General features: G+C 40.2%; 2 protein-coding genes across 2 annotated transcripts; one reads left to right on the forward strand and one right to left on the reverse strand.

Moving 5' to 3' along the window:
* Positions 1–264: 264 nt before the first annotated feature.
* ora5 (olfactory receptor class A related 5) lies at positions 265–2,555 on the reverse strand. Its single transcript, XM_008424555.3, has one exon. The coding sequence runs from the start codon at positions 2,040–2,042 to the stop codon at positions 945–947; it is 1,098 nt and encodes a 365-aa protein (XP_008422777.1). The 5' UTR covers positions 2,043–2,555; the 3' UTR covers positions 265–944.
* Positions 2,556–2,691: 136 nt separating this feature from the next.
* zdhhc8a (zDHHC palmitoyltransferase 8a) lies at positions 2,692–14,533 on the forward strand. The gene is made up of 10 exons (XM_008424269.3): positions 2,692–3,032; positions 9,551–9,672; positions 9,767–9,924; positions 10,253–10,425; positions 10,535–10,637; positions 11,477–11,568; positions 11,680–11,809; positions 11,925–12,042; positions 12,601–12,713; positions 12,817–14,533. The coding sequence occupies exons 1-10, from the start codon at positions 2,929–2,931 to the stop codon at positions 14,104–14,106; spliced, it is 2,403 nt and encodes an 800-aa protein (XP_008422491.2). The 5' UTR covers positions 2,692–2,928; the 3' UTR covers positions 14,107–14,533.
* The last annotated feature ends 9,164 nt before the right edge of the window (positions 14,534–23,697 follow it).

Here is a 23,697-nt window from a genome sequence, read left to right on the forward strand (position 1 = left end):
ACAAGATGCTAATTAGTGTCAATCTCCAATTAGCTGCACTCTAGTGCATAATTATAGTTAATTTGTATTCTCATGGAAAATAAACTAATTTTGTTGCTGTGTGGACATAAATTGCAGTTTCCTTGAGGTCAAAAACACAGATGTTTAATTTCTAACATTTTAAAAAATGGGCTTGGATATAATCTTTAAACTCGTAAGGCGAAAAGACTAATAGTTTAGTAGAGATTAAATATTGGCAGAACTGAGTCTTGAGATTGTTTTAGGTTATTTTCTGCCTTACATATTGTGGAGTGCAGCTAAGATTTCTAAATGTATCTTGCTGTACGGAAGTATTGACTCAAAGGAACAATAAATTAATAACATGGTTCATACAAAGTCTGAAAAGTTATTTGCTTTATTTACCATGTCTAGTTAAGTAGGGATTTTTTTTTTAAAATAATCTAAAGGATGAAAGTATTAAAGTTTAATAAATCTAGTGGTTTTCATATTTAGCATTTGATTATGTTAAATTAATGCACTATGTATCATCAGCCACATCGCAACATCATAGCCATCAATAGTAGGGTTTTTAATTCAATTAGTCACTCAAAAATGTTAAAGCAGACATTACACTACCGTCTTAATCTCTTGAAAACTTTAAATTCAGTTTGATCTACATCAACAGTTATTAAACTTAATCTGAAATTAGTAGTAGCAGTGGCATTACAGCAAACAAGCAAACCCTTCTGATAACTTCTACTCAAATTACGCTTTGATGATTTGTGTGGGTCAGAGCTCCATTGATCTGTCCATGGATCCTCAAATCAAAAACATAAACGTTACTTCAGGTCAGAAGAAACAGTTTGGTAAATATTAAAACATTACTTTAAACCTAGCACTACCAGGTGTATGAATATTCTTGAACTTAACTGTGGCATCGTGGATGTCCCGTTGGACATTTCCCATCATTTAAGCGAACAAGAAAGTTTTTTCAGTCCATGCAGAAAAATATAAGGGATGATGCAGGTGTAGGCGGCTCCGATGTAACTGGCCAGCTCCATCATCAGTGATGAATCCTGGATGCTGTTACTGATGCGCAGAATTAGATGAGTCACCCAACAGAGGAGGACCACAGTGGCCACAGCCACCACGCTCTTTGCTGCCCTCACCTGAGAGCTTGTGTTGTTACTTTGCTTAGAGGGTATCTGGTTGGACTTTGAGTGGTTTGGTTGAGCTTCTGCTCTGGAATCTGTTTTGTTGGCTAAGGAAGAACTCTGTGGACTTTTACCCAGACATTCTCCATTTGGACAAGAAGAAACACGCTCAGTTGGTGAAGAAGACTCTTTGAGGTCTTTATGGGAGTCTTGAACAGGAACACTGCTGACTGACCTCTCTGACTTGTCTTGTTTAACCTTGACCCGATGAGAGGAAGCGCTCTGTATGCGCTTGTGATGTTGGAGCAAAGTTAAAACAATTTGGATACTTGCAACCCAGATCCCTGCAATAGGCAACGCATTAGCCAGTGACAAGAAAAAGACCTCATATGTTTGTCTGGAAAGCACTTTGGGGAAGACATCTACGCAGTCTTCAAGGCTCTCATTTGTCACCTCCAGTGCAACGAAGAAGAGGCGAGGCATGCTGAAGATGACGGACAGCGTCCAGTTCCCGGCCAGTAGACACCCCAGCAGACGCAGGTTGTCAAGCTGCACAGGGGCACCTCCACGCTTGAGAGAACCAACCAGCTTCTGGTGCCAAAAGACGCAGATGATGAGGGTGGTGAAGAGGCTGCTGGTTTCTGAGAGGTCAGAACTGAAGCGAAAAATGCCGCAGAAGGTCAGTCCCATGAACCATTGGCCAGCAAAGTCTTCCACGGTGACAGGGATGTCCACTAGGTAGTTGGTAATGAGGTTGGAGACGGCCAGGTTGATTAACAGGATCTCGTTGGTACGGATTTCAGATTTCTTTCTGAGAAGAGAGGCTATCGCCAGCCAGTTGTTTCCCAGGATGCCTGCAATGAACATGAGTATTCTGACGATGGATTTAATCAACTTATCTGCATCCATACTGTCACTGGATCAGGCACCAGCTACAGTGATGTAGAGGGTTTTACACAGATTGTACGGTCTGAAGAAAGCTTCAGACATTTATAGACAGTAGAGATGCCCCGCCCAACAACTTCAGGCCCAAACAGTATTTTCTGTCAGGTTGCCCTGCAGAGAGGAAGGCAGAATCTCACAGGTAGCTTCCTGTGTTTACATGGTCAGACCCTGGAAAGAGCCAAGGTCTTGTCAAAGGTCTTGTCAAAGTATGACAGACCTTTCTGTAGATTTCTCGCTCCACGTTCATTTCCAGATGATGAATTTTGCAGAGATCTGTGAGATTTGAAAACTATAATCAATCAATCAATCAATCAATCAATCAATCAATCAATCAATCAATCAATCAATCAATCAATCAATCAATCTATCTATCTATCTATCTATCTATCTATCTATCTATCTATCTATCTATCTATCTATCTATCTATCTATCTATCTATCTATCTATCTATCTATCTATCTATCTATCTATCTATCTATCTATCTATCTATCTATCTATCTATCTAATAGGAAGTGAAGTAGTTCATCGGGTCACAGCAGGGGGTCTCAGTCAGAGTCGCTTCACGTCATTCATGAGTTGAAGCACCACCTCTGGTACAGCCGCATCTGTGCGCCAGCCTGTTGGACTAGTCGGGACGGGGGATGCGGGACCGATCTGCGGAGCTGCGGGTCTTATGCTTTCGGAGACTGTCTTTCTTTCTTTCTTTCTTTCTTTCTTAGTATTTTTTTTTCCTCCTCACGCTATGAATTCACTTTTCACGCCGTCTGCTATCTATGAAGGGCTAAACAGGCCACCGTTTGCGGTTCCTTCGGCCGGCGTGAGACCCCGATGAGCGCGGAGAGGACAGGATGCCCGCCAGCGGCGCCGACTCGCTGAAGCCCAGCGCCTTCGTCCCGGTGTGCACGGCCGCCTGCCTCCTGGTCGGCTCCACATCCATGTTCTTCGTCTTCACGTGAGTGCGACAGAGAGAAAAGTGCTCTGAACGTGGCGTTGACGTGCTTTGTCTGTCCCCGCACGGCACGTTCAACCATGGATGCAGCTGAATGCCAGAACGCATATTTCTCTTTTTAATCCCTAAAATCACTACTTTCAGGCTATTAGCTTACTTAAATAGAGGGTAAACATTATTCCCGTTGCTCCAAATTCAGGCTTTTATATTGAGCAATAAAACCTTGAAAAATATTATAAAAGTTGCTTTATTTATTTATTTATTACTGATTTCACTTTGATGGCAGACCCCCAACATCTGGCCTGGTTGGCTGGCAGTTTGAACTGGAGTCTGGGTGGCTGCCCGGCGCACCCTGAGGACTCACAGTAAGCACATTTGAGGGGATAAGACACCTACGACAAACATCAGTGCATTTTGGCGGTGCATCTATAGCAAATTTAATATGTGCAGTAATAAAGTTAGCAGCTGGAAATCAACAACACCGAGGGAAGACTGTGTCAGATATGGGTCAAATATATGCAAAGCTTTAAAAAAAAAGATAAATAAACTCGTCTAATTCTTGATGATTTGTGAGAAAAGGATTAAATGTTTGGTAAAAATGCAAAAAAAAAAAAAAAAATTAAGTAATTGATTTTGTTACGTTAGTCTCATGCAGCATTTTAAGAGTTTTATGTTAAGAACCGACGTTGACTTACTTTGGCTTCAAACATCATCATCGGTTCTGTGCCACTATACTGACCCTTGACCTCTGGAGCTGGATCTGTCCTAGTTTCCCCTGTATTCTCCAGCCGCGCACCGTTTCCACTGGAGTCTGACGCCAGATTGAGAGGGAGGAGGGAGCGGATTAGAATCCAGTGGCAGATGCCATGTGATTCGCCCATATATTTATATGTGAAAAAAAAAGAAAAAAAAGTGAATATATATATATATATATATATATATATATATATATATATATATATATATATATATATATATATATATATATATATATTGGATTGTTTGAATCTGTGGACACAGTAAGTCTGCTAGTATCTATAAAAGCTTTGTTTCATTTCTTAAGCCGGAGGCCTGACACTTTCTTCTTTTTTTTTTTTTGGAGAGGTTGGAGATTTAAAGACAGACTTGTGCCAGAAAATGCTCAGAACTCGCACCCTCCCCACCACTACTATCCTCCTTCTATGAACTCAATTTCTACAGAGAGAGAGAGAGAAAGAAAAAAAAATCAATGACCTGCTGATGTGAGAGATTGAAAAGACTACTTAACTGGAGCGTCAGTGCTACACCAGCAAATCCAGGACACTTCAGCTGAATGAATGAAGCAATGATTCTGCTTCTCCTGGGACTGGGGGGGTTTAGCATTTGAGCTTGTCAGTGAGGCAACAAGTTTCATTTATTTTATATTTGGTATAGATTCTATATTTAGAATCTAAATTCCCAAAAATACCGAATAAGTCTTTTTTTTCTTCCTTTTTTTGCCTAAAGGGATTTTTTAAAATTTTATGCAGTCTAGTTCAACAAATTTCAGTGTCCTGTTTCTGCAGCGGCTCTGAAGTGGATCCTACTGAGAAGGCAGAGAATCTTTAATGACCTCCTCAGCTCCCTTCACTATCCTCTGCAGGGCACCTCTTGCCTACCATATTATTAATAATATGTTTAGATTGTTGGGAATTTTAGTTGATGCCATACTTTTCTGGGATCAACAACAAATTGTTTAATAATTGAGCATCTGTGAGCTCACAAAGATCTGCATCCCTACAACCAGGTAGGGTGGGACATTCACAACATGGGAGCGCATCAGAGTAGGATCGACTTTTATTTGTGGCATGTACAAGGCAGTTTTTCTTTTTTTTTTACACAGCACAAGTCTGTGCATCCACTGCACTTGAAGTTCTTCCTGCAGAGTGTGAATATTCATGTGAATATGTACATTGACATGAGTATTTGCAACCCAGATGTCTACATTAACATAATTCCAGCCCTCCAGCCACACGTGAATTTCTTCAGAATTAAGACCTGCAGGGATATTATGCATAAAAGTCAATCCGCCCCATCTTTTCCCCTCTGTAATATTCATGCAGCTGTTATTGTCAGCAGTTTGATTTCAGCATTTAGTAGTGTGAGAGTGTAAGGCTTCAGCATACTTTTTCCTAATGCCGCAGGTTTGGGAAAGTCAAAGAACAACCTTCAGCTTCACTTCGACGGGGCATTTTTTGTTCTCCTCTGCCTGATAACATCCAGCAGCGTGTGATTTCCTGCTTTTGTTCCTCTGTGACGTTACCTTTTGTTTGGAAAAAACCATTTCCATTTGGGCGTGGTTCACTTTTAAGCTCGGACCGGGCACACATACGGAAAAAATTTGGAGACATGTTGTAACATGTCTGAATAGGTTTAGAAAATGAGTCTGTAAAGTAGGAAAATATAAGCAAAAAAGAATCCATGCAGATTGAACTGTGACAATCGCTAATTACATTATGGGAAATGCAAACATATTCTGTACATAATGGATTAGTGTACCGATGGTGGGGCGCTCTGTGATGTCTGCATTCAAAATATAAAGCTGGCCAGCAATAGCTAATATTACCTTCATTAGCTAATGGTCACAACAAATCATATAAGTCTGTAAAACCTCAGAGTAGATTAAAATCAGCAGCAATTTGTTTTATTCTTATAGAATTAGATTTTTTTTTTTTTTGCTCTGTTTAGAGTCGGCTACTTTCTTAGCCCAGTGAGATGATCATCAACGAAAGTGAAACATTTTAGATGACTAGAGAAAGCCCCACTTTGGAATGTTTTCTAGCTAAAACATCTTTCTGCTCAGCTTCTGTGTTGATCTCAAGCTCAAATGACACACATCAAGACTTCAACACATTTCTGCTCTTTTTTTTTCATACTTTCTTTCTCCACAGTTTGCAAAATGTTAACCAAGGGCAAAATTAGAAAAAGTGCAGTCGAGGTTAACAAACAGATTGTGCAAAACGAGGCTGCACTGCAGTCATGTAAAAGAATCTGCTGCCTTCGAAAACACGTAATAACTATTGCTGTTTTTCCACAAACAGACTCCAGGACTCGTGCGCCCTCACATTGTGGCGTCTGCTGTGCCACTGACCCACTGATGAGGGGATGAGGCCAGCATGCAGATTGTGGAGCAGCTTACTGTTTGGCGTGATTTATTAGAGCTCCGCCCGTGCTGTTTCATTAGGTTGGGCTTGTCCAGCGGCGTAATGAACTGCCTCTAGTCTGCACTCCAGATGGTCTTAGACCAGTTGGTGGAGGCAACCACGCTGTAATCTGGCATTTTTTCTCTCTCTCTTTTTCTTGTTTTTTTTTTTTTAGATTAAAAATAATAAAAGCAGAAATCAACTCTATTTGTGTTCAAGGAATAACGCCGTCCTTGAACACAACATTCAGATAGCGTGTGGTTTAAAGTAGATTGGAGAAAGCTTTGTGGCAGCCGTAGGTTATTGTAAATGTGAAGTGTTTGTCGTTAACTCAAGTGGAGAACGCAACGGCCTTGATCTGCGGCATCTCTCAGAGGCTCCTTTTGAGCAAAAGCTAAGAAGATGTGCAACCTGTTTGCAGAAAATAAACTTCCATATTAAAAGGGCGGGTAACCTTGCATGCGCTCCCTGTGTTCAGTATCTAATGTGAGGAGTTCACAATGCACAGGACAAGTAGAAATGGTCTGTAATCCAAAATTTATAATCTAGGGATTACTGTGTTTGCAGCTGGCATGGCATCAGCAGCCGGCGCTCCTTTATAGAGGAGCAGGGATGCCTCCCCCCCCTCTACCGCCTGAAACAAGCCCCACGTAGGGTTTGCTTTCTGCCGCACTGGGATGAAGCGCAAACGTCAACCTGCATATGAGTCTGCCTCGCTATTTTTGCTACGCAAAGGTTATTGAAGTGGTCAGAACATTCATTTTGTGAAAAAGTGTTTCTGTTCACATAAAATGAGATACAAAATAAAAGTCTATCTTAAAAAGCAAAAACTAAAAGCTAGCCGGAGAGCTGAGGTGTAAATGGGTCAGAGGAACTACCAGGAGTCTCTGGTTGGTTCACATGAGGTTCAGAGTTGATATGTAAAGCTGGGACAGGTCAGGGATGTGATTAGGAGCTTGATATTATAGAGCCATAAAGGTTAACAACACAATGTTAAAGTAATTGTGCAGAAACAGCAGTAGAGGAGTGATGTGTGTTGTCCTGTTGATTCTGGCAAGGAGAGTCCCAGCAGACTTGGACAAATTAAGGTGTATTTTAAAAACAAGGAAAAGCAAATTGCAATAATTCAAGAGATAAACAATAAACCATGATAGTCTAATTACATTTTTTTAATTGATGGGGACTGATTTTTTATTTTTTTTATTTGTTTTGAACCTGACATTCATGTAGCTGCTTAGAGTCATGGACTAATTTCTGTAGACTACACTAAGTTAAATCTAAGTGGCTCATTTGTTGTCAGACTTGAAAAGTCAAGTGTTTTTCCAAGTTGGCTGAAAATATGTGTGATATAGCCATTTCTTTATGTCTGCAAAGAAATCCAGGTGGTTTGATAATTCACACAGATTCATTAAAGGAGCAGGACAGCTGATTGTCATAAACTTTGATGTTTTTGTCAATAATGTGTGTAACATGTACAGCAGAAACAGGAGAGGTACTCGATGGAATCTGACTGTAAATATTTTATCTGAAAGAAAAAATGTAAACTATTTTAAAGGAGAAACTGTTATGCATTCTGTGCTTGTGTTGATAGTTTATTGGATTTTGGCTCAAATTTCTTGTCAATTGTGGGAAATGATTCTGAATATAATCTTAATTTTAAATGACACAATGCCAAACTAAGTAGCTTTTAGTAAAAAGTTCACCTCAATGTAATTCTTTTTGGTTTATTCATGTAGTGGAGATTCACAACAAATGTTCTCCAAAGGCACTTTGCAAAATCCAGTCATTTCATAGACAGATTCATAGTCAAATAAGTACATTCAAATTTGATACGTATAAAGCGCTGAGGTCCTGTTCAATTAATTTTTCCTTTTAGAAAAAAAAAAAAGTTTTCATCCAAGAAATTCCACTCCAGCAGAATCTGGCTCAGTGTGAGCATCCATATGCCGACATTGTTGACAAAAAAACAACAAAAATCCCACTGCAGGACTGGCCCATGAGTTTTCAATGCTATTTTCTATGTTACAGATAAAAGGAGCTCCTTTAATAGCTTCAAATAGAAGAGAAACACAGCTAGTAAGTAGTAGAAGTAACATTTTTGCTATGAAAGACAGAGTACCCGGCATATTTAGGTTAATTAAAGTCTGTTTACGTAGACCAGTAATTCTTTTCTATGTCTATGACTGTAGCCTGATTTTAAACGTCCTTCTAATCTCACACCGAGGACATTCACTTGTCCAGTTGAACTGCCACTCACTGTCTCAGTGCTGGAAAAGATTAATCATCATTTCTATTTCTACACAAAGACCATCTTTAATAGTTTCAATCAGTTCCCCATTGATTAAAACTTTCCTTAGGATTTATGGAAATTTACTGAATTTAGCTGAAAATGGGAGTGAATTGAAACAACCTGTATCACATCCACCCATTTATATACTTATATATGTTTTTGCTAAATAATGTAATTTAAAAAAACAGTTATTTGTTGAACATTTGCTTCTTTAACTCACTGATATAAACATGATGATTAAGTCAAACATAGCTCCTTACCTGACCATACCCTATCAAAAGTTAAATCTATTGATCCTCTAATTCAACTTCTAAATCATCAAGCATCTTCCCTAAAACTTTTGAGACTTGCTTTTGCGTTTTTTGCCAGTTGCTTTCAGATGATGGCCTCCTTCTGGGCCTCATTAACACACCCTTTATAAAAAATGTGGCCTAAATAGCGGACGGTTCTTGAAATCCTCTTGTGCATCTGCATAGTGCCTGTAGATGCACTATGTATCTACAGGCATGACACCCCTGCAGTTTGCAATCTGTGTCTGATTATGAAACAGCATAGCTGAGGATACCTGCATGAAAACTGTTTGTTTTAGTCAAGCTTGTGCTATAAAATAGATTTTCCCAAGCCGTATTTGTATTTAAACTCAGTTCATGTTTGGAGCCTGTGTTATTTGAAATTTCAGGTTTTTACTACGAGCTGCCATTAATTCCTATGAAAACATTTTGCAGCCCTAATATAAACGAATTGATCATTGATGAAACGTCTAGTCCAGCGCTTTCTGTGTCGCCCTCGTTGAGACAGACAGACAGACAGTGTCTTAGCTTGCAGCTTGTAGAGACCTCTTTATTTAATCCCTTGCTGCTGGTACTGGTGGACACACGCTAATACATGCTTATCTCTCACTGTAAACAATTACTTTTGTGATCCACAGCTCCCATCAGAATAAATAGGATGGAGATGATCCCCTAAAGTCCTTACTGGTGCCTTGATTTTGCAGCCTCAAGGGGACTGAAACTCCTATTTCCAGTTCAGAAAACAGGTTTTCTTCTTCTCTCCTGTGTGTGTGTATTCAGATGCCCGTGGTTGGCTGTGACCATCTGCCCCGCTGTCCCACCATGCTGTGCCGTCCTTTTTCTTTTTGTGCTTGCCAACTTCACCATGGCCACCTTCATGGATGCCGGGGTTCTCCCTGTAGGTCAGTAATCAAACTCCTGTTACTTTTCCACCCTGGGAGATGTTAGATTAGAAAATTATGTGTGTGTGTGTTTGCGTTTTGTTCTTTTTTTTAGCTGGCGAGGACGAAGACAAGGAGGATGAGTTCCGCGCTCCGTTGTACAAAAATGTGGACGTGAAAGGCGTCCAGGTGAGGATGAAGTGGTGCGCGTCGTGCCACTTCTACAGACCTCCTCGCTGCTCCCACTGCAGCGTCTGCGATCACTGTGTGGAGGTGAGCGCACACTCGACACATTCAACGCTGACTGCGACAAAAAACATAGAACTACAGATTAGGATTAGAGAAAGTAATTAGAGAGCTTCAGAGGGGGGGAAAAAAAGAGTAATTGCAACGGTGTAAAGTAGATTTTTTGTTGGATGAGTGGTGGACAGAGGGTGAGATCTTGTTAATCAGGTAAATCCTTTACTCGGATCCTTTGTTATTTCCGTGGAAACACAATTTGAAACACCAAGCTACATTTGGAAAGCAGAGCGGATATTTGACGAGGTCCAAATGAATATTTTTGGATTGAACATGACTGATTCTCTGAATCTCTCATCAGGATTTTGACCATCACTGTCCGTGGGTGAACAACTGCATTGGGAGACGAAACTACCGCTACTTCTTTCTCTTTCTCTTGTCCCTCACCATTCACATGATCGCTGTGTTCACCTTTGGCCTCGTATACGTCCTGCACCACGCGGACGATTTATGGAAGCTGCATTGCCTCATCACGTATCCTTGGGACAAGCCTCTTGTTCGGTCTATCAGTGCTTACACTTGTCAAAAAAAAAAAAAAAATCACAATTTTAAGTAGCTTTTTCTTTAACATTTTTTGTTGCAGTTTGATAGTGATCAGCATATCGGGCCTGTTTCTGATACCAGTCCTGGGTCTCACTGGTTTCCACCTGTACCTGGTGTCCAGAGGTCGGACCACCAACGAACAAGTGAGAGGTTTTCAGAACAAAATCGTGATTGTTTATCGTGTAAGAGTGTCCGGTGGGATTTTATGAGATAGACCGAAGTAGAAGAAAAAATTATTTTACGCAAGTAAAGTTTTATGCCTACTTTACTCTGACACCCATAAAAATGCCACTTAACTAGAGCATAGAATCCCTTGTGATTTAATCGCAGTAGAAATCCAGATTTTTGCAAAGTCCTCAGGCTAGGAATGAAGCTTAAAGCAGATTTAAGATATAAAACAGGTTTTGAAGACTCACAGAGTACTGTTTCCTCCATCTTATGAGAATGTCATAACTGTAAATCTAACCAGACAGAATCATCTACCTAAAGTGAACAAAGAGATCATTACTTAGAGAAGCAGCAAAGATTGTTTTAGAGGTTCTCCTTCCAGCAGGACAGCAACCCGAAACGGCAACAACATGGTTAACATCTGAGCATATCCACATGTTAGAATGTAGCCTAGTCAAAGTCCACACAAAAATCCTGCATTATATTGGCATTCACAGATGCTCTCAGTCCCATCTGACTGAGCTTCACCTAAATATCAGTTTCTAAATGCATAAGCTGGTAGTTGACTCAGAGCGCTAAATCACACTTTTCAGATTATTATTTGTTAAAAGAAAATTAAACCATGCATAGTCTCTCTCTTCTGGTTTGCAATAATGCACTACCCAGATTTTGTCCATCGCATAAAATCATAACCCAGCACATTTGGTTTGTTGTTGTCAAGACAGCACTTGAAAATATTAAAGGTTGTGAATACTTTTGCAATTTGCATTCACTACTGCACAACACCTAAATGTCTCTCTGCACGCTCCCTCAGGTAACTGGCAAGTTTCAAGGAGGAATAAATCCTTTTTCACGAGGCTGTTGTAGCAACATGGAGTATCTGGTTTGCAGTCCCATTTCTCCAAAGTAAGAAACGTATTTTCCCCCTTCCAATCTGCATCTTTGTTAGCTGCCTTATACCTTACTTGCTAAAATCTTTGGTTTTTCTGGGGGGGTTTTTTTGTCTGGGGAAACCAGTTACACATCAAGGACCTGCAAAAAAACAGTCATCCTGGTGCAGCCTCCGTTCCTGAGACCAGAGGTTGATAGACAGATGCCGGTGAAAATCAGGGACAACGGCATCCAGAGCCTAGCGATACAAAATAAGGTATGCGCGAGTAAATATGTATTTCAAGCGCATCGTCTAAGGACTGTGACCCTAGCTGTCAAGAGATATGAGATGTATCCCTCACATCTCTATGTTTGTTTATTTCTCTCTTCAGCAATCCTCAGCTGGAGCTGTCGAGCTGTCAGACATCAAACAGCCGAAAAACCTGCCGCCGCCGCTGCCTCCAAAACCGGATCGCGGTCTGGTGAAAAGCCAAGTTGCTGTCTTGGATGGTGCGCTGGAATTACAAACACACATGAAGCATAACCTCTGATAACAAGACACAGCTCTCCAGATAGTTTTTTTTTTTACATTTATTGACTTGCAGCGCTTTGCTTTGCAAACGATCTTATATATGCTGAGCTTTTATACATTTCTCTCTCACTGTGTTTGATTGGCGTAGTAAAAAGTAGTGCAAAGTTTGTAATTAGAAGAAAATTATGACGTGACTTTTTTTAAATACTTTTTTTTCAGTTTTTAAGGGTGCTACAAAAACATAACATCACACATCCAAACACTGAACAAAGCACATGTGCCACATGTTATAAACCTTCTTTAAAAAAAACATACATATCCTAGCACACAGTGAGGTTCACAATGTTGCTAAGGGTTGCAATTCCTCGACTTTAATGAATTTTAGAGGAGGTTCTGATCCTATAGTAACAAGAATAAGATGCGCCTCTAATTGCTAAATTTTACGTTTTAAAGTGTCGTTATTAAAAATCCCACTGTAGATTTTTGTTTATATTTGCAGGTGCATTCTGTTAATCCTAAAATAACCTATTTTTCAGATTTGGGACATCACACCAAATCCATCATTCCTGTTTCTATTCCGACTGTGCCACAGTTACGTCCGGTTCTGGAGGCCATCTCCAGAGGATCCTCACCCATTCCCCCAGAGCAGGTGACTTTCTTTTTTTTTTTTCTGTTTTTGAATGAGAAAATATATAACGTTTTGATGGGTACCTGACAGACAACGCTGTGTGTTCTTGTGTCGCAATACTCAGCTGCTGAAGACATCCGAGCAGCAAGGTATCAACAAAGGTCCCGACCTCTGCTCTAACACCAGAGAAAGCCCTGCGAGAGGCAGACATCAGGCCGGTGTGCCTGTCTCAGCTCCCCTCCAGCCCTCGACGGTCTCCAGCTCTCTGCAGCTCAACTCTATGACGCTCAGCTCTCGCTCTCTCACCTTAAAACACAGCAGCCGCAATGGCAGCAAGTCCCAGCTTCTTTCGATGAACCCCGATGGGCTGGGATCCAATTCCTCCCCTGGGATCATCACAACTTCCAGTCTGTTGGTCAACCAGTGCAGCGGCAGCTGCAACAGCAAACCCTCCTACGATAACCTCATCAGGCCTTCAGACCCTCAGTTCATGGTCCAAAGAGGGGCCCCTCCTGTCAGCTACCACACTCATTTTATGTGTCTGGGTAGTGATGGGGCTGTGCAGCGTCCGCCTCCACACTCCTACAGTCCTGTGTTTATGGGAGTCGCCAGACAATCTCCGCAACCCCGAGAGTCCACCTCAAGGGATCCCTCACCGTCTTTACCAGGTTTTCTTCAGAGAGACTCTTCTCCTGCCTATCACGGACTTATCACAAGAGACCTCCAATCCCAGAGTATAGCAACACGAGACATCCCCCCTTCTGGTCTGGTGAAACGAGACTTGACCTCCCAAGGTCTTCAAGACAACCTCAGAGATCTCTATCCCCACGATGTGAGTCTTCCGATGTCCGCCGCAGCACGCTACGACAACTTTTCAAAAACAATCATGGCTTCCATCCAGGAGAGAAGGGAGCAGGAGGAGAGGGAGAGGATGCTCCGCGTCAGTGCCAGATCGCAGGTGCTCTACGGTCCAGATGTTGGGATCTACGACATCCCCAGCAGGAGAAGTCTACCACCGGACAACATTCGACCTCCAGGTTCCCGTGGACCAACACCACCGGCCTATGGCTCCAGGGAGTTCCTGATGAGCACGGGCATTCTGGGATACGGCATGAGGACCTCACCTCTCTCCAGCTCTTCCACGTCATCCCTGACCCGTGGTCCAAAAACCTCCACCTCACCGCTGCAGAGCAGCAGCAGCAGCCTGCAAAGCAAGGGGCGCTCTACGTCCCCTGCCTACTGTCCTCCTGAGAGACACACCCAGGGTCCACCGTCCTCCACGTCCACTCTGCCCCGTTTATCTTCCAGCGCCTATCCCACGCCACCGTACACTTCCTACGCCACGGCAAAGCGCTCCTCGCTCCCGTTCCCCTCCGAGGGAAAGGAGTCTGTCAGCCTTGGAGCTCTGAAATAAAAACATATTCCAGGTTTTCAACGGTGCGAGTGAATCATCTATGCAGTGTTAGATTTAGTTTTCTCAGCTCGAAAATCTTTTGTAAATAAGAGGCCGTTTGAGGCTTTCTTGTGTGGGAGAATGTGTGGTAAACAAAATGCTCACAGGAACGAACTTGGAAGTGTGTAATGCGACGGAAAACAAACTGTGAATCTCAGGATATCTGTGCCTCCTAATTATATGTAAACAGGAAGCACCAGTGACTAAATCAACGCAGAAGAGCTAAATACCAGATACAGGTGGAATATTATCTGTTTGATTTTTGATATTGTGAAAATTCGTCAAACCATAACATGCAATTTGACTCATATCCTTTAAAAAAAAAAAAAAAAAGTTTAATATGCATTTTGTAGTTCTTTCTACAAATAAACTTATTTTGTAATCTCCATTTCTGTTTTGCTGTTTTTTTTTGGGAATGTGAATGATGATTCTTCTTACTGATTTTTCCGGAGGCACGGACACAGAAAAGTGCGATCAAAAGCCAAAAATGAAAATTGATATAAATCTATTTACAGTTGAAACCAGAATTTTACATACACTGCTCAGAAACACACAACAATTTTTTTCCCCTAGACATTTTATGATGCTGTATTATTCACAGTGAAGCAAGTCAGGGTGGCATCATCAAAGATTAAAGCCACATCCTCAGAAATTAGTCGAGACGAAGGCATAAATGATTCTTCCTCATGGAAAATGGTCTAGTTAGGAAGGACATTGAGGATGCCAAGGTCAGTGTTTTCGAGCAGTTATCATGTACGCCTCATCTTACGCCCATAAAAATGTGATGTCAGAGCCTGAAAAATGTGAGAAAGGCAGCCTAACAGTCTGACTCAGCTGCATCAGTTCCGTCAGAAGGCCATAATTTCACCAAAGTATTTTTAGAATGGTTTGAGGAAGAAAAATTTAAATGGAAAAGTCTGCCAAATTTGTGGAAGGATAAAAACTATTCTCTAAGATGTTCTCTCTTCCATTAGACTCTGACATTCAGCAAATGCAGACATCCTTATAATCGTCAGTCCCATAAAACATGAAAAGTCTGGAGGGATTTAATTATAAACAATGGGAAAAACATGACATGTCATTTTACACTGCATGTAGGTCTTTTTTCAAAGATATAGAGCCACTTTAAACATCCGTAGAAAGATATTTTACTCCAGTGCAGCAATTTACCTTGTGAATGCTATTTTCTGCGCCGAGTTTGTGTACGGCGCCCTCTAGTGTATAGCTTTAGGTGATGACATGTCAAACCTCATATTTTATGATAACTTAGAGCCTTTTAGTAATAGGAATGACCAGCAGATACTTTATAATAACCTTCTGTGAAAAAATAAAATGCCCTGCTGGCTGCATTCATTCCCTGAGAACAGACTCATTTAGTTTTTGTGACAAAAATAAATCCAACAAAACCAGCCTGGATCGAAGCCTGCATTTTTTTTTTTTTTTTTTTGCAAAACTCATCATTTAGGGTCAATTTGTCCTGTCTATTTCTGTGAATTATAACAAATATGTCTTTGAAAACTTATTCAAAGTGTTGGCAGTTTATCAACACACCAATAAACACAACAGAATAATATAAGCAAGCAAAAAGAAACAAAATATTCAGTTTTTAGGTGAAATCATAAAACTTCCTTTTTTCTAGTGCCTACAAAAGCAGTTTGTATTGATACAGACAATTCTCATTTCTTGTGTCTAAACTGGGAAAACGTTTCAGACGTCAACAGGTTTTAAATGAACCATCCAATATTAAAATTTTATTCATGGTATTTTGGAAATCAGAATAGACAAAGAACCTGTTGTTGTAAATAGATTAAATAATCTTTTTTATATTATTTCTCTTCACTTTTATGCACATGTTAAATTAATAGGTTTAAACGATAAAATTTGCTGTTTGAGAATGAAGAGGAAATTAAACTCTGATAATTTGAACACTGGATTGCAGTCTATCGTAGCGTGTTTACCATAAAATTATACGTTGGATTAAAAACTATTCCCTAGTACTGCCATTAATTAAAATAGGTGAGAAAATTAAAAATAATCTATTCTGAAGTTCAAGAAACCCGACCTTCAAACCTTGATCTTCTGCTGGCATTTGCATTTCTCAGTCAGAGGCAAGCTGATTAAAAAATTTTTTTTTCAATTCCTTTTTTTTTTTTTTTTTTTTTTTACCTTTTGACTTCATTCCCTTAATCTGGAAAATAACTTCCTCGACAATCAGAGAGCAGTGAATGTGTGCCAATCAAAAATAATTCAGGAGTTTCTGCCTGTCATGGTGGATGATGGAGCCAATTTTTTTTGTTGGATAACTTCAGGGCTATAAAAACACAGTGACAGATGTGGGTTGTAATGCTACAGTTTTGTTGTTTTCCTGAGGAAACAATGATAAAAGAGAAGTAACTTGACTCAGTTGTTGCTACATCACTGAATGCATCACCGAGTGGAAGAAATAAAGCACAGACATTTTTTGAAGCTCTTGAGTTTTGAGTGGTTTCAGCAGCTCTGCGACTGAAACTTAGACCAAAAGAAAGCGACATTCATGCAGCGGCCTTCACAGCACCCACTCCCATCAGCAGTTTCTCTGAAATGAATGAAGTAAACAGACATAAGTACCTCAAATTCTCAGGATAAGAAAACAGCTCTACATGCCCAACAAGCCTTTGAGTGTAAAACACATACATCATCTAGAGTTAGAGAAAAAACAATGCTGGATTTTCTAAATTGATTAAATGTTGAAATGTAAGGACTGTCAACCTGATTTACTCTGATATTCCTAAATAACATCCAGTGGTGCCATCTTCCTTAAGGAGCAACTTAATTAGATGTGTAATTAAATCACAGTATGTAACAACAGTACGAAGAAAGCACACATGTGGAAGACCGTTCTTTGTCAGTTCAGTTTTGAGGTTTTTGGACTTGGGTTGTGCTTTTAGAAGATTTCCTGTCTCAGATTTAGATTTATGTTTTAGTCTTTATTCTTTTTAGATCGTTATTCCTATTTATTTCTTGTTATCTGTCTTTGATTGAACTAATATATGTGCAGCTGTAGTAGTAGTAGTAGTAGTGAAACATGGCACAACAAAGGTTTGGCACAGGAAAGAGGACTAAATACAAATGCCACACTTTTCAGGTTTTCCAGGCGTCTGTCACATAGATCCCAGTAAAACGTTGTAATTGGTGGTTTGGATGTGACAAACTCTAAACAAGTTCAAGGAGTCAGAATATTTTTGACATGGGAACTGTATATGACTACGCAAAAACAAGTGTGTGTTTAAAATGTTCATCCTGCTTGCTTTGCTAATTTGGTTACTCGCACCACAACCCCTCCCTCATCCTTCCTCCATCGCAGTTTCCAGAGCCAGAGGAAAAATGTTAATGACAATGATGACAGGACAGGGATTGCAATATTGTTGAGTTAGAGAGGCTGCTCAACATTTTACCATGCAGATTGTCTGATGAGCTCTCTGTTTTACATCATGCTGTCTTCTGGTTTTAACAATGCACGAGGAGACTGTAGCCCTTACTGCCAGACTTTCTTCCTTCTTCATTTAAAAAAAAAAAATGCAAGCATTGTATTTAGAAATCAACTTCATGATGCAACAAGAAGATTAACTAAACCGAATCCCCAGCTGTCTTTGCTGTTTTACTGCCACATGAATAAAGTTAGCTAAATTGATTGAATGTTACTCTAATGTAAAAGTGCTTTGAGTGGCCAGCATTTCTAAAATAGTGCAGTATAGTTTCAATATGAGCTGCTGCAGTTTTATATAAGTGACATATAAGTTTATGCAGCACAACTGGATGCTGCAGAAACATAGAAAAGTGGAAACTAAAACCTCCAAATAGTCACTGCTTTGAAAGCCAGGCACTGACTCCTGCCGTTGCTCGTTATCTCTGTTGATTTTTATTATTATAAAACACGCAGAGGAGATACTTGTTGGAAATAATTACTTCACAGAATGCAACACTGAGACTTGTTCACAACACACAGCATGTGAGAAAATCAATCAACTTGTGTTTGCATTTGAAATGTATCAACATAATTTGATTTGTATGATGTTTTCTGTGATGTTCTTGATTTAATAGCTGCACTGTGTAAAAGAAGAAAAAAAAAGTGGTTCATTGAATATTTTTTTCTGCATTTTGTGTATACAATCTTTGTGTTTTCAGTTGCTGATGTTGGAATGTTAACTGCGCTGTTGTCCGATGACGCTATACGTCGAGCTCCACAGGGGTCTCAATCTAACCTCTTGACATGCGACGCGTTCGTCCTCATCAGCCTTTAAGTCACACTTCTCTTCAGATGCTGCACACTGACCTACTTTCATCCCGCTGCCTGTGTGTCTCTGTGGGTGTGCCTCTCCCAGCCTCTTCCTCTCAGGCTCATTGATATGCCTGATCATCAGAGCCATCGCTGAACTGGCTGATTGTCATTTTCAGCTGCTCTGCCACTGATGCATTCCATTTCCTCTCTCTGGGCTGTCTCTCGACATGATGAAGCACTCTCTGCAGTGACACTTGACAAGAAGGATTTGGATTAATAGCAACCCTGGCTTGTTGCTCCATCAGACTGGGGCATATTTTATAGAAATTAGCATTTAAAAAAAAAATCTAAACCCAGAGAAGGGCAGAATTACATTGTGGCTTTAGGGGAACTTGTTTTCCGTTCTGGTGACCCCCGGACTGGCAGCTACTGCTGTTTTTTATAGCCTGCCAAAGGGGAGCAGCATTAAGTCAATGTGAAAGTCAGGACGTCAGCTGCTGTCGTTTATAATGTGAGGACAAACAGTCATTCATATAGGACAGCTGGACAGATTATACCTTTGCTGGGTCAAAACCTTGGAGTGACAGGAAACTAATTATCCTATATTTTGCAGAAGTTATTCTGTAGAATAACCTCTCAACAATAAAACTAAAATGAAAAGGTTTTTGTGTTAAGGACTCATAATTAATTCTAGATCAACACAAATAAATGGTTCAAATAAGGAAAATGTTTTTAAAATGTACATAGTTTTTTAAAAAAGCTCAAATTTTTATGAGGGATGGGAATCACGGCATTTTATTATCAGTCACCCAATGTCTACTTACTACTGATTAGTTAAACAAAAAGACATAATAAAGACGAAACAAACACGGAGAACTCATTTTAGCTCATATAAGCTATCAATGTCTAGAAATCATCAGGGGCTCACAGATTTTAACTCTATCAAACTTTGCTCTCAGATGACTATCAGTTCTCCCAGAGCTAGAAAGAAAAATAGAGCACTAACTTTAGGTCAGATTTATGCTGCTTCACCTCTCAAGAAACAGGAACCATTCAGTAGACGTGTGGTTCCGACACTCATCTCTCAGTTTTCATGACATCTGAGTTTTGGCACAAACTGCTGTTCATTCAGCCTGGGATCAGTACAAATATGGGAAATGCCAGTGTTACTTTTAGCAGAGGACGTGGAAAGCATGGACGGCCCTAACTCTTTCCTGTCTCGCATTTGCCAAAAATCATCTTGGTGGGCCAAATTAACCAAAGTCAAATAAATAATCTTAATGAAACTTTTTGCTGGTTCCGTCTGATCAAAATCATCACAGGGCATCCAGAAAAACAGCATGAGTATAACACCTTGGCAAGGTGTTATACTTCTTGCCGGCGTTAATCAGAATTTCCTTTAATTAAACATTTGGTTCTTCAAGTCTGCTTGCAGTAATCCATCTGTGCTACAGTATTAAGTAGAGTAAAAATAAATTATTTTTGTTCTCTAGCCAACTTGAATCTTGTAATCTTGACTGAAATTTCTGAAATTTGTCCATCTGGATCATGAGCAGTGTTCAACAAAGCCGTAAGGCGACTTTCCTTTTCTTTTTGTGCTGAAAACTCCTAGCGGTTTTGTCTCTGCAGTACGCTTCAGCGCCTGCTCTCGCCAGGATAAACAGAACAGCGGTGGGCAGTGCGGGGGCTTAATCAGGACAAAAGTCCGCATTCACTGTGCCACTGTGTGGCAAAAGGCCACAGGAAAAAGGATGTGAAATGCCCCGCTGAGGCCCCAACACTGTGTGGGCATTCTGCTACAATTAATACATTACCATACTCTCTGTAATCTAATAAGATTTCTTTCCTTTCTGTGTATGCATGCTGCCATATTCTGTTATTCTTCTCTGCACCCAATGTTTGTGTCAGTATGTGTACAGATAATGGCCAGTGATAATAATTACATTCATCTCTGCCACACGTTTGGAGCAATTTACTATCCATTTACTGTGGCGATGAGTAGGAGCAGCGCGGTGTGAACAGCAGGCACAAAACAGCTTTTTTGTTTTACACCTCAGCAGCCTGTGTGGCAGTGTGAAAGACGTGTGCTTTAAATTTATCAGTGAATTAGTTAACAGAAATAGCTTCAGGTGTTAATATAGGGGAGGATTTGAATGTCACACAGCTGGTATTAGCATTGGGTTCAACTCGAAACACTGATTTAAAAGAGAAAAGCACAGATTACTGGTGGAGTCCATGCAGGAAAAGATTTTAAAAACATATTCATGCCATGACGCCCTAGGCACAGAGCATTTACTTAACAATCGACAGGCTTTTCAACTTCCTGGCCTTGAATAAGAATACGCAAATGGTCCTGGTTACTTTTAGATTCTGCCACAAAAGATTGAAAAAAAAAAAATCCTTTTTTATGGACGTGTAGACAGGTTTAACTCCTTCAGAGCCGCAACTCAACAGTGAACTTCTTGGTTGTCAAGACAGCTGATAAATGTCCGCCTTAAAACTGCTGTGTTCTACATTAAGAATGAATTATGAATTAATTATTCTTTGCTCTACAACTTGAATGCATATTTCCTCTTACATTATGATGCAGAGAGACAGTGGAAGACAGTCTGGAATTTATAATAATAAATAATAGATAATGAACCAAAGGACGGGCTGCACAGTGGCGCAGTTGGTAGAGCTGTTGCCTTGCAGCAAGAAGGTTCTGGGTTCGATTCCCAGCCCCGGTCTTTCTGCAAGGAGTTTGCATGTTCTCCCTGTGCATGCGTGGGTTTTCTCCAGGTACTCCGGCTTCCTCCCACGGTCCAAAAACATGACTATCAGGTTAATTGGCCTCTCCAAATTGCCCCTAGGTGTGAGTGTGTGTGTGCGTCCTGTGTGTCTCTGTGTTGCCCTGAGACAGACTGGCGACCTGTCCAGGGTGAACCCCGCCTCTCGCCCGGAACGTTAGCTGGAGATAGGCACCAGCACCTCTCCTGACCCCACTGAGGGACAAGGGTGCAAGAAAACGGATGGATGGAACCAAAGGACATAACAAAGGGTGTTTAAAATATCTCGTAATTGTCACACACTTCAGCTTAATGTCAGCTTGCTTTATCTGCACCAAAACCAGGTTTGATGTGTTTGAGAGCTCCCAACAGTGTTCAAAGTTTGGATCCTCTGGACCTCTTTGGGTGAAGCTTTCAATCTTAATCAGGAATCATTTAGCTCCCAATGGAACTGATGCATTAATCAAAGCGACATAACCTCAAAATGTTTGAAGTCCAACTTAGATCGACAGCCTGATGTTGGAAACTGGATGCTCCAACAGAACATTGATCCAAAAAACAAATATCAAAAGTGATTTTAGGATAGATAAAACATTATGTTTCAAGTTTCTGGAATGACCCTGAAAATGACCCTGCTCACAAAATAAGAACAGCTTAAATTCGTAATTTAAAATCCGAAAATGACATGGCAGTCCATGCAAAAGTTTGACTTGAACTTCAGATTCCTTGTTATGAGCTGATTTATGTCCCTGATTAAGCACTTTTATGTCCTCAGGTTATTCAGCAAGTGTAAATGAACATACAGTGTACTGTCTTCTGAAAATGAGTCATTTCCCAAGATGGATTTTCCATTTAGCGCAGACCCTGAAGGGATTCTGTAAAACAGCAGGATGAAAGATATCATGGCTTAATGTGGCATTCCTCATTTACATTATGAAAGTAATTATAAACAGTGAGCTTTCCAGACAGTTGTACAGCTGAAAATGATTTACTTTTCAAAATTCATTTCAAATGACCAGGGGTCAATGCGTGGGCTGAACTGATTTCTATTCAATATCTGCATATAAATATATGCACATGTATATAAATGACTCTGTAGTCCTTTTAATTATAAAGCAGCTATTTTATTAATGGAGTGTTATCAGAGATTGAAACATTTGAAAGTTTTATACAAAAATCAAAGCTTGATAGATAGCAATACCAAAGCTAATTAAGCACAACTTTATTCAGTTTTTCCATTCTGGAGTCAATGAAATCTGAATATGAAGTATAAAAACACTATGTACACTTTTGAAACCTTTTAAGATTGTGTTGGACACCTGATCACACATTTGAATTAAAAATATTTTAGTATAAAGGAGTCCATAGCTGACTCAGTGGGTGGGATATGTGCAGGTTCTGTGTCTTTAACACAAACCAGAATCATCAGCCTTCCACCTCATGTTTGATAGATGACATGAGAAAAGGACATCCAGTTGTTGAGTCGCAGAAAAGTTCTATACATCAAATTCTGCTAGTTTCTTTTGATCAATGATAATGTTCTTTTTAAAAAATCAATAATAAAAAAAACATTGATACTGGAAGAAGTGGTTCTTTTACATGAAGGAAGTCCTGCGTTTGAAACCCAGCACTCCGGATACTCCGGCTTCCTCCCTCTAGTTAAAATGTACTGTATTAATTAGTCTCTCTAAATTATCCTTGGCAGGATGGATGGGTGAATGGATTGGGAGAAAAGAACTGGGACACTGATCAAATATGAGGTTGCATGTTCTTCTCTTATCAGTTTTCCTCCCCACAGATGTTCAGGTCAGTCCAAGTCTCACAATTAACTTTTTCAATTTGCACAGAAATGAAATGCTTAAAGACAAGAACTTTTAATAACCTGGCTCTGCACTGTTTCCAGTGATGACCGTCTGGCCCACGTTGCCTCTGGACTCAAAGCTCTGAATTTCATGCTCGTTTGCACACTTTCCTTTGATCACATCCCACCGATCTTCACCCAGCTTCACCGACTCCCTGTTCATCAATGTATTCATTACAAGATTTTTTCTATTTTTTACCTTCAAAGACTTCTATAACCTCACTCCCCATCGTACCTGTCGGGCCTTCGCCGTCCAAACACTCCCTCCCTCTCTTTGCATTCATAATCAGCTGCAACACAAGGAGTCCAAATATCAAAACCTTTTCTTTTTTACTTTTTGAGACAATCCTGAGGCCCTTCAAGAGGTCTCCATATGTACAATCAGCCAAAAATAAGATTATCATGCATCCGAGATGAAAATAATTGAAATTTTAAACAAGATGCATGAAATCAGTCTGTGCCTAATAGTTACATAACGCAGGAATCGCAGTACAGAAAACATCCATCATTCAAAATTAGACATCCTTCAAGGCAGTTAGTGTTAAACAGTGATAAAGGTTAAACAATCATTTGGGGCTTAAATCCGGAAGGACCACTTAGCTGAACAGACTAAGTAATGAGCTCACTTTAAAGGGGTTACTGCAGGCTCATACTAATGCCCCCAA

This window comes from Poecilia reticulata, chromosome 12 (genome assembly GCF_904066995.2).
Source record: "Poecilia reticulata chromosome 12, P_reticulata-male-v2, whole genome shotgun sequence".
In the NCBI taxonomy this organism is placed as follows: Eukaryota; Metazoa; Chordata; class Actinopteri; order Cyprinodontiformes; family Poeciliidae; genus Poecilia; species Poecilia reticulata.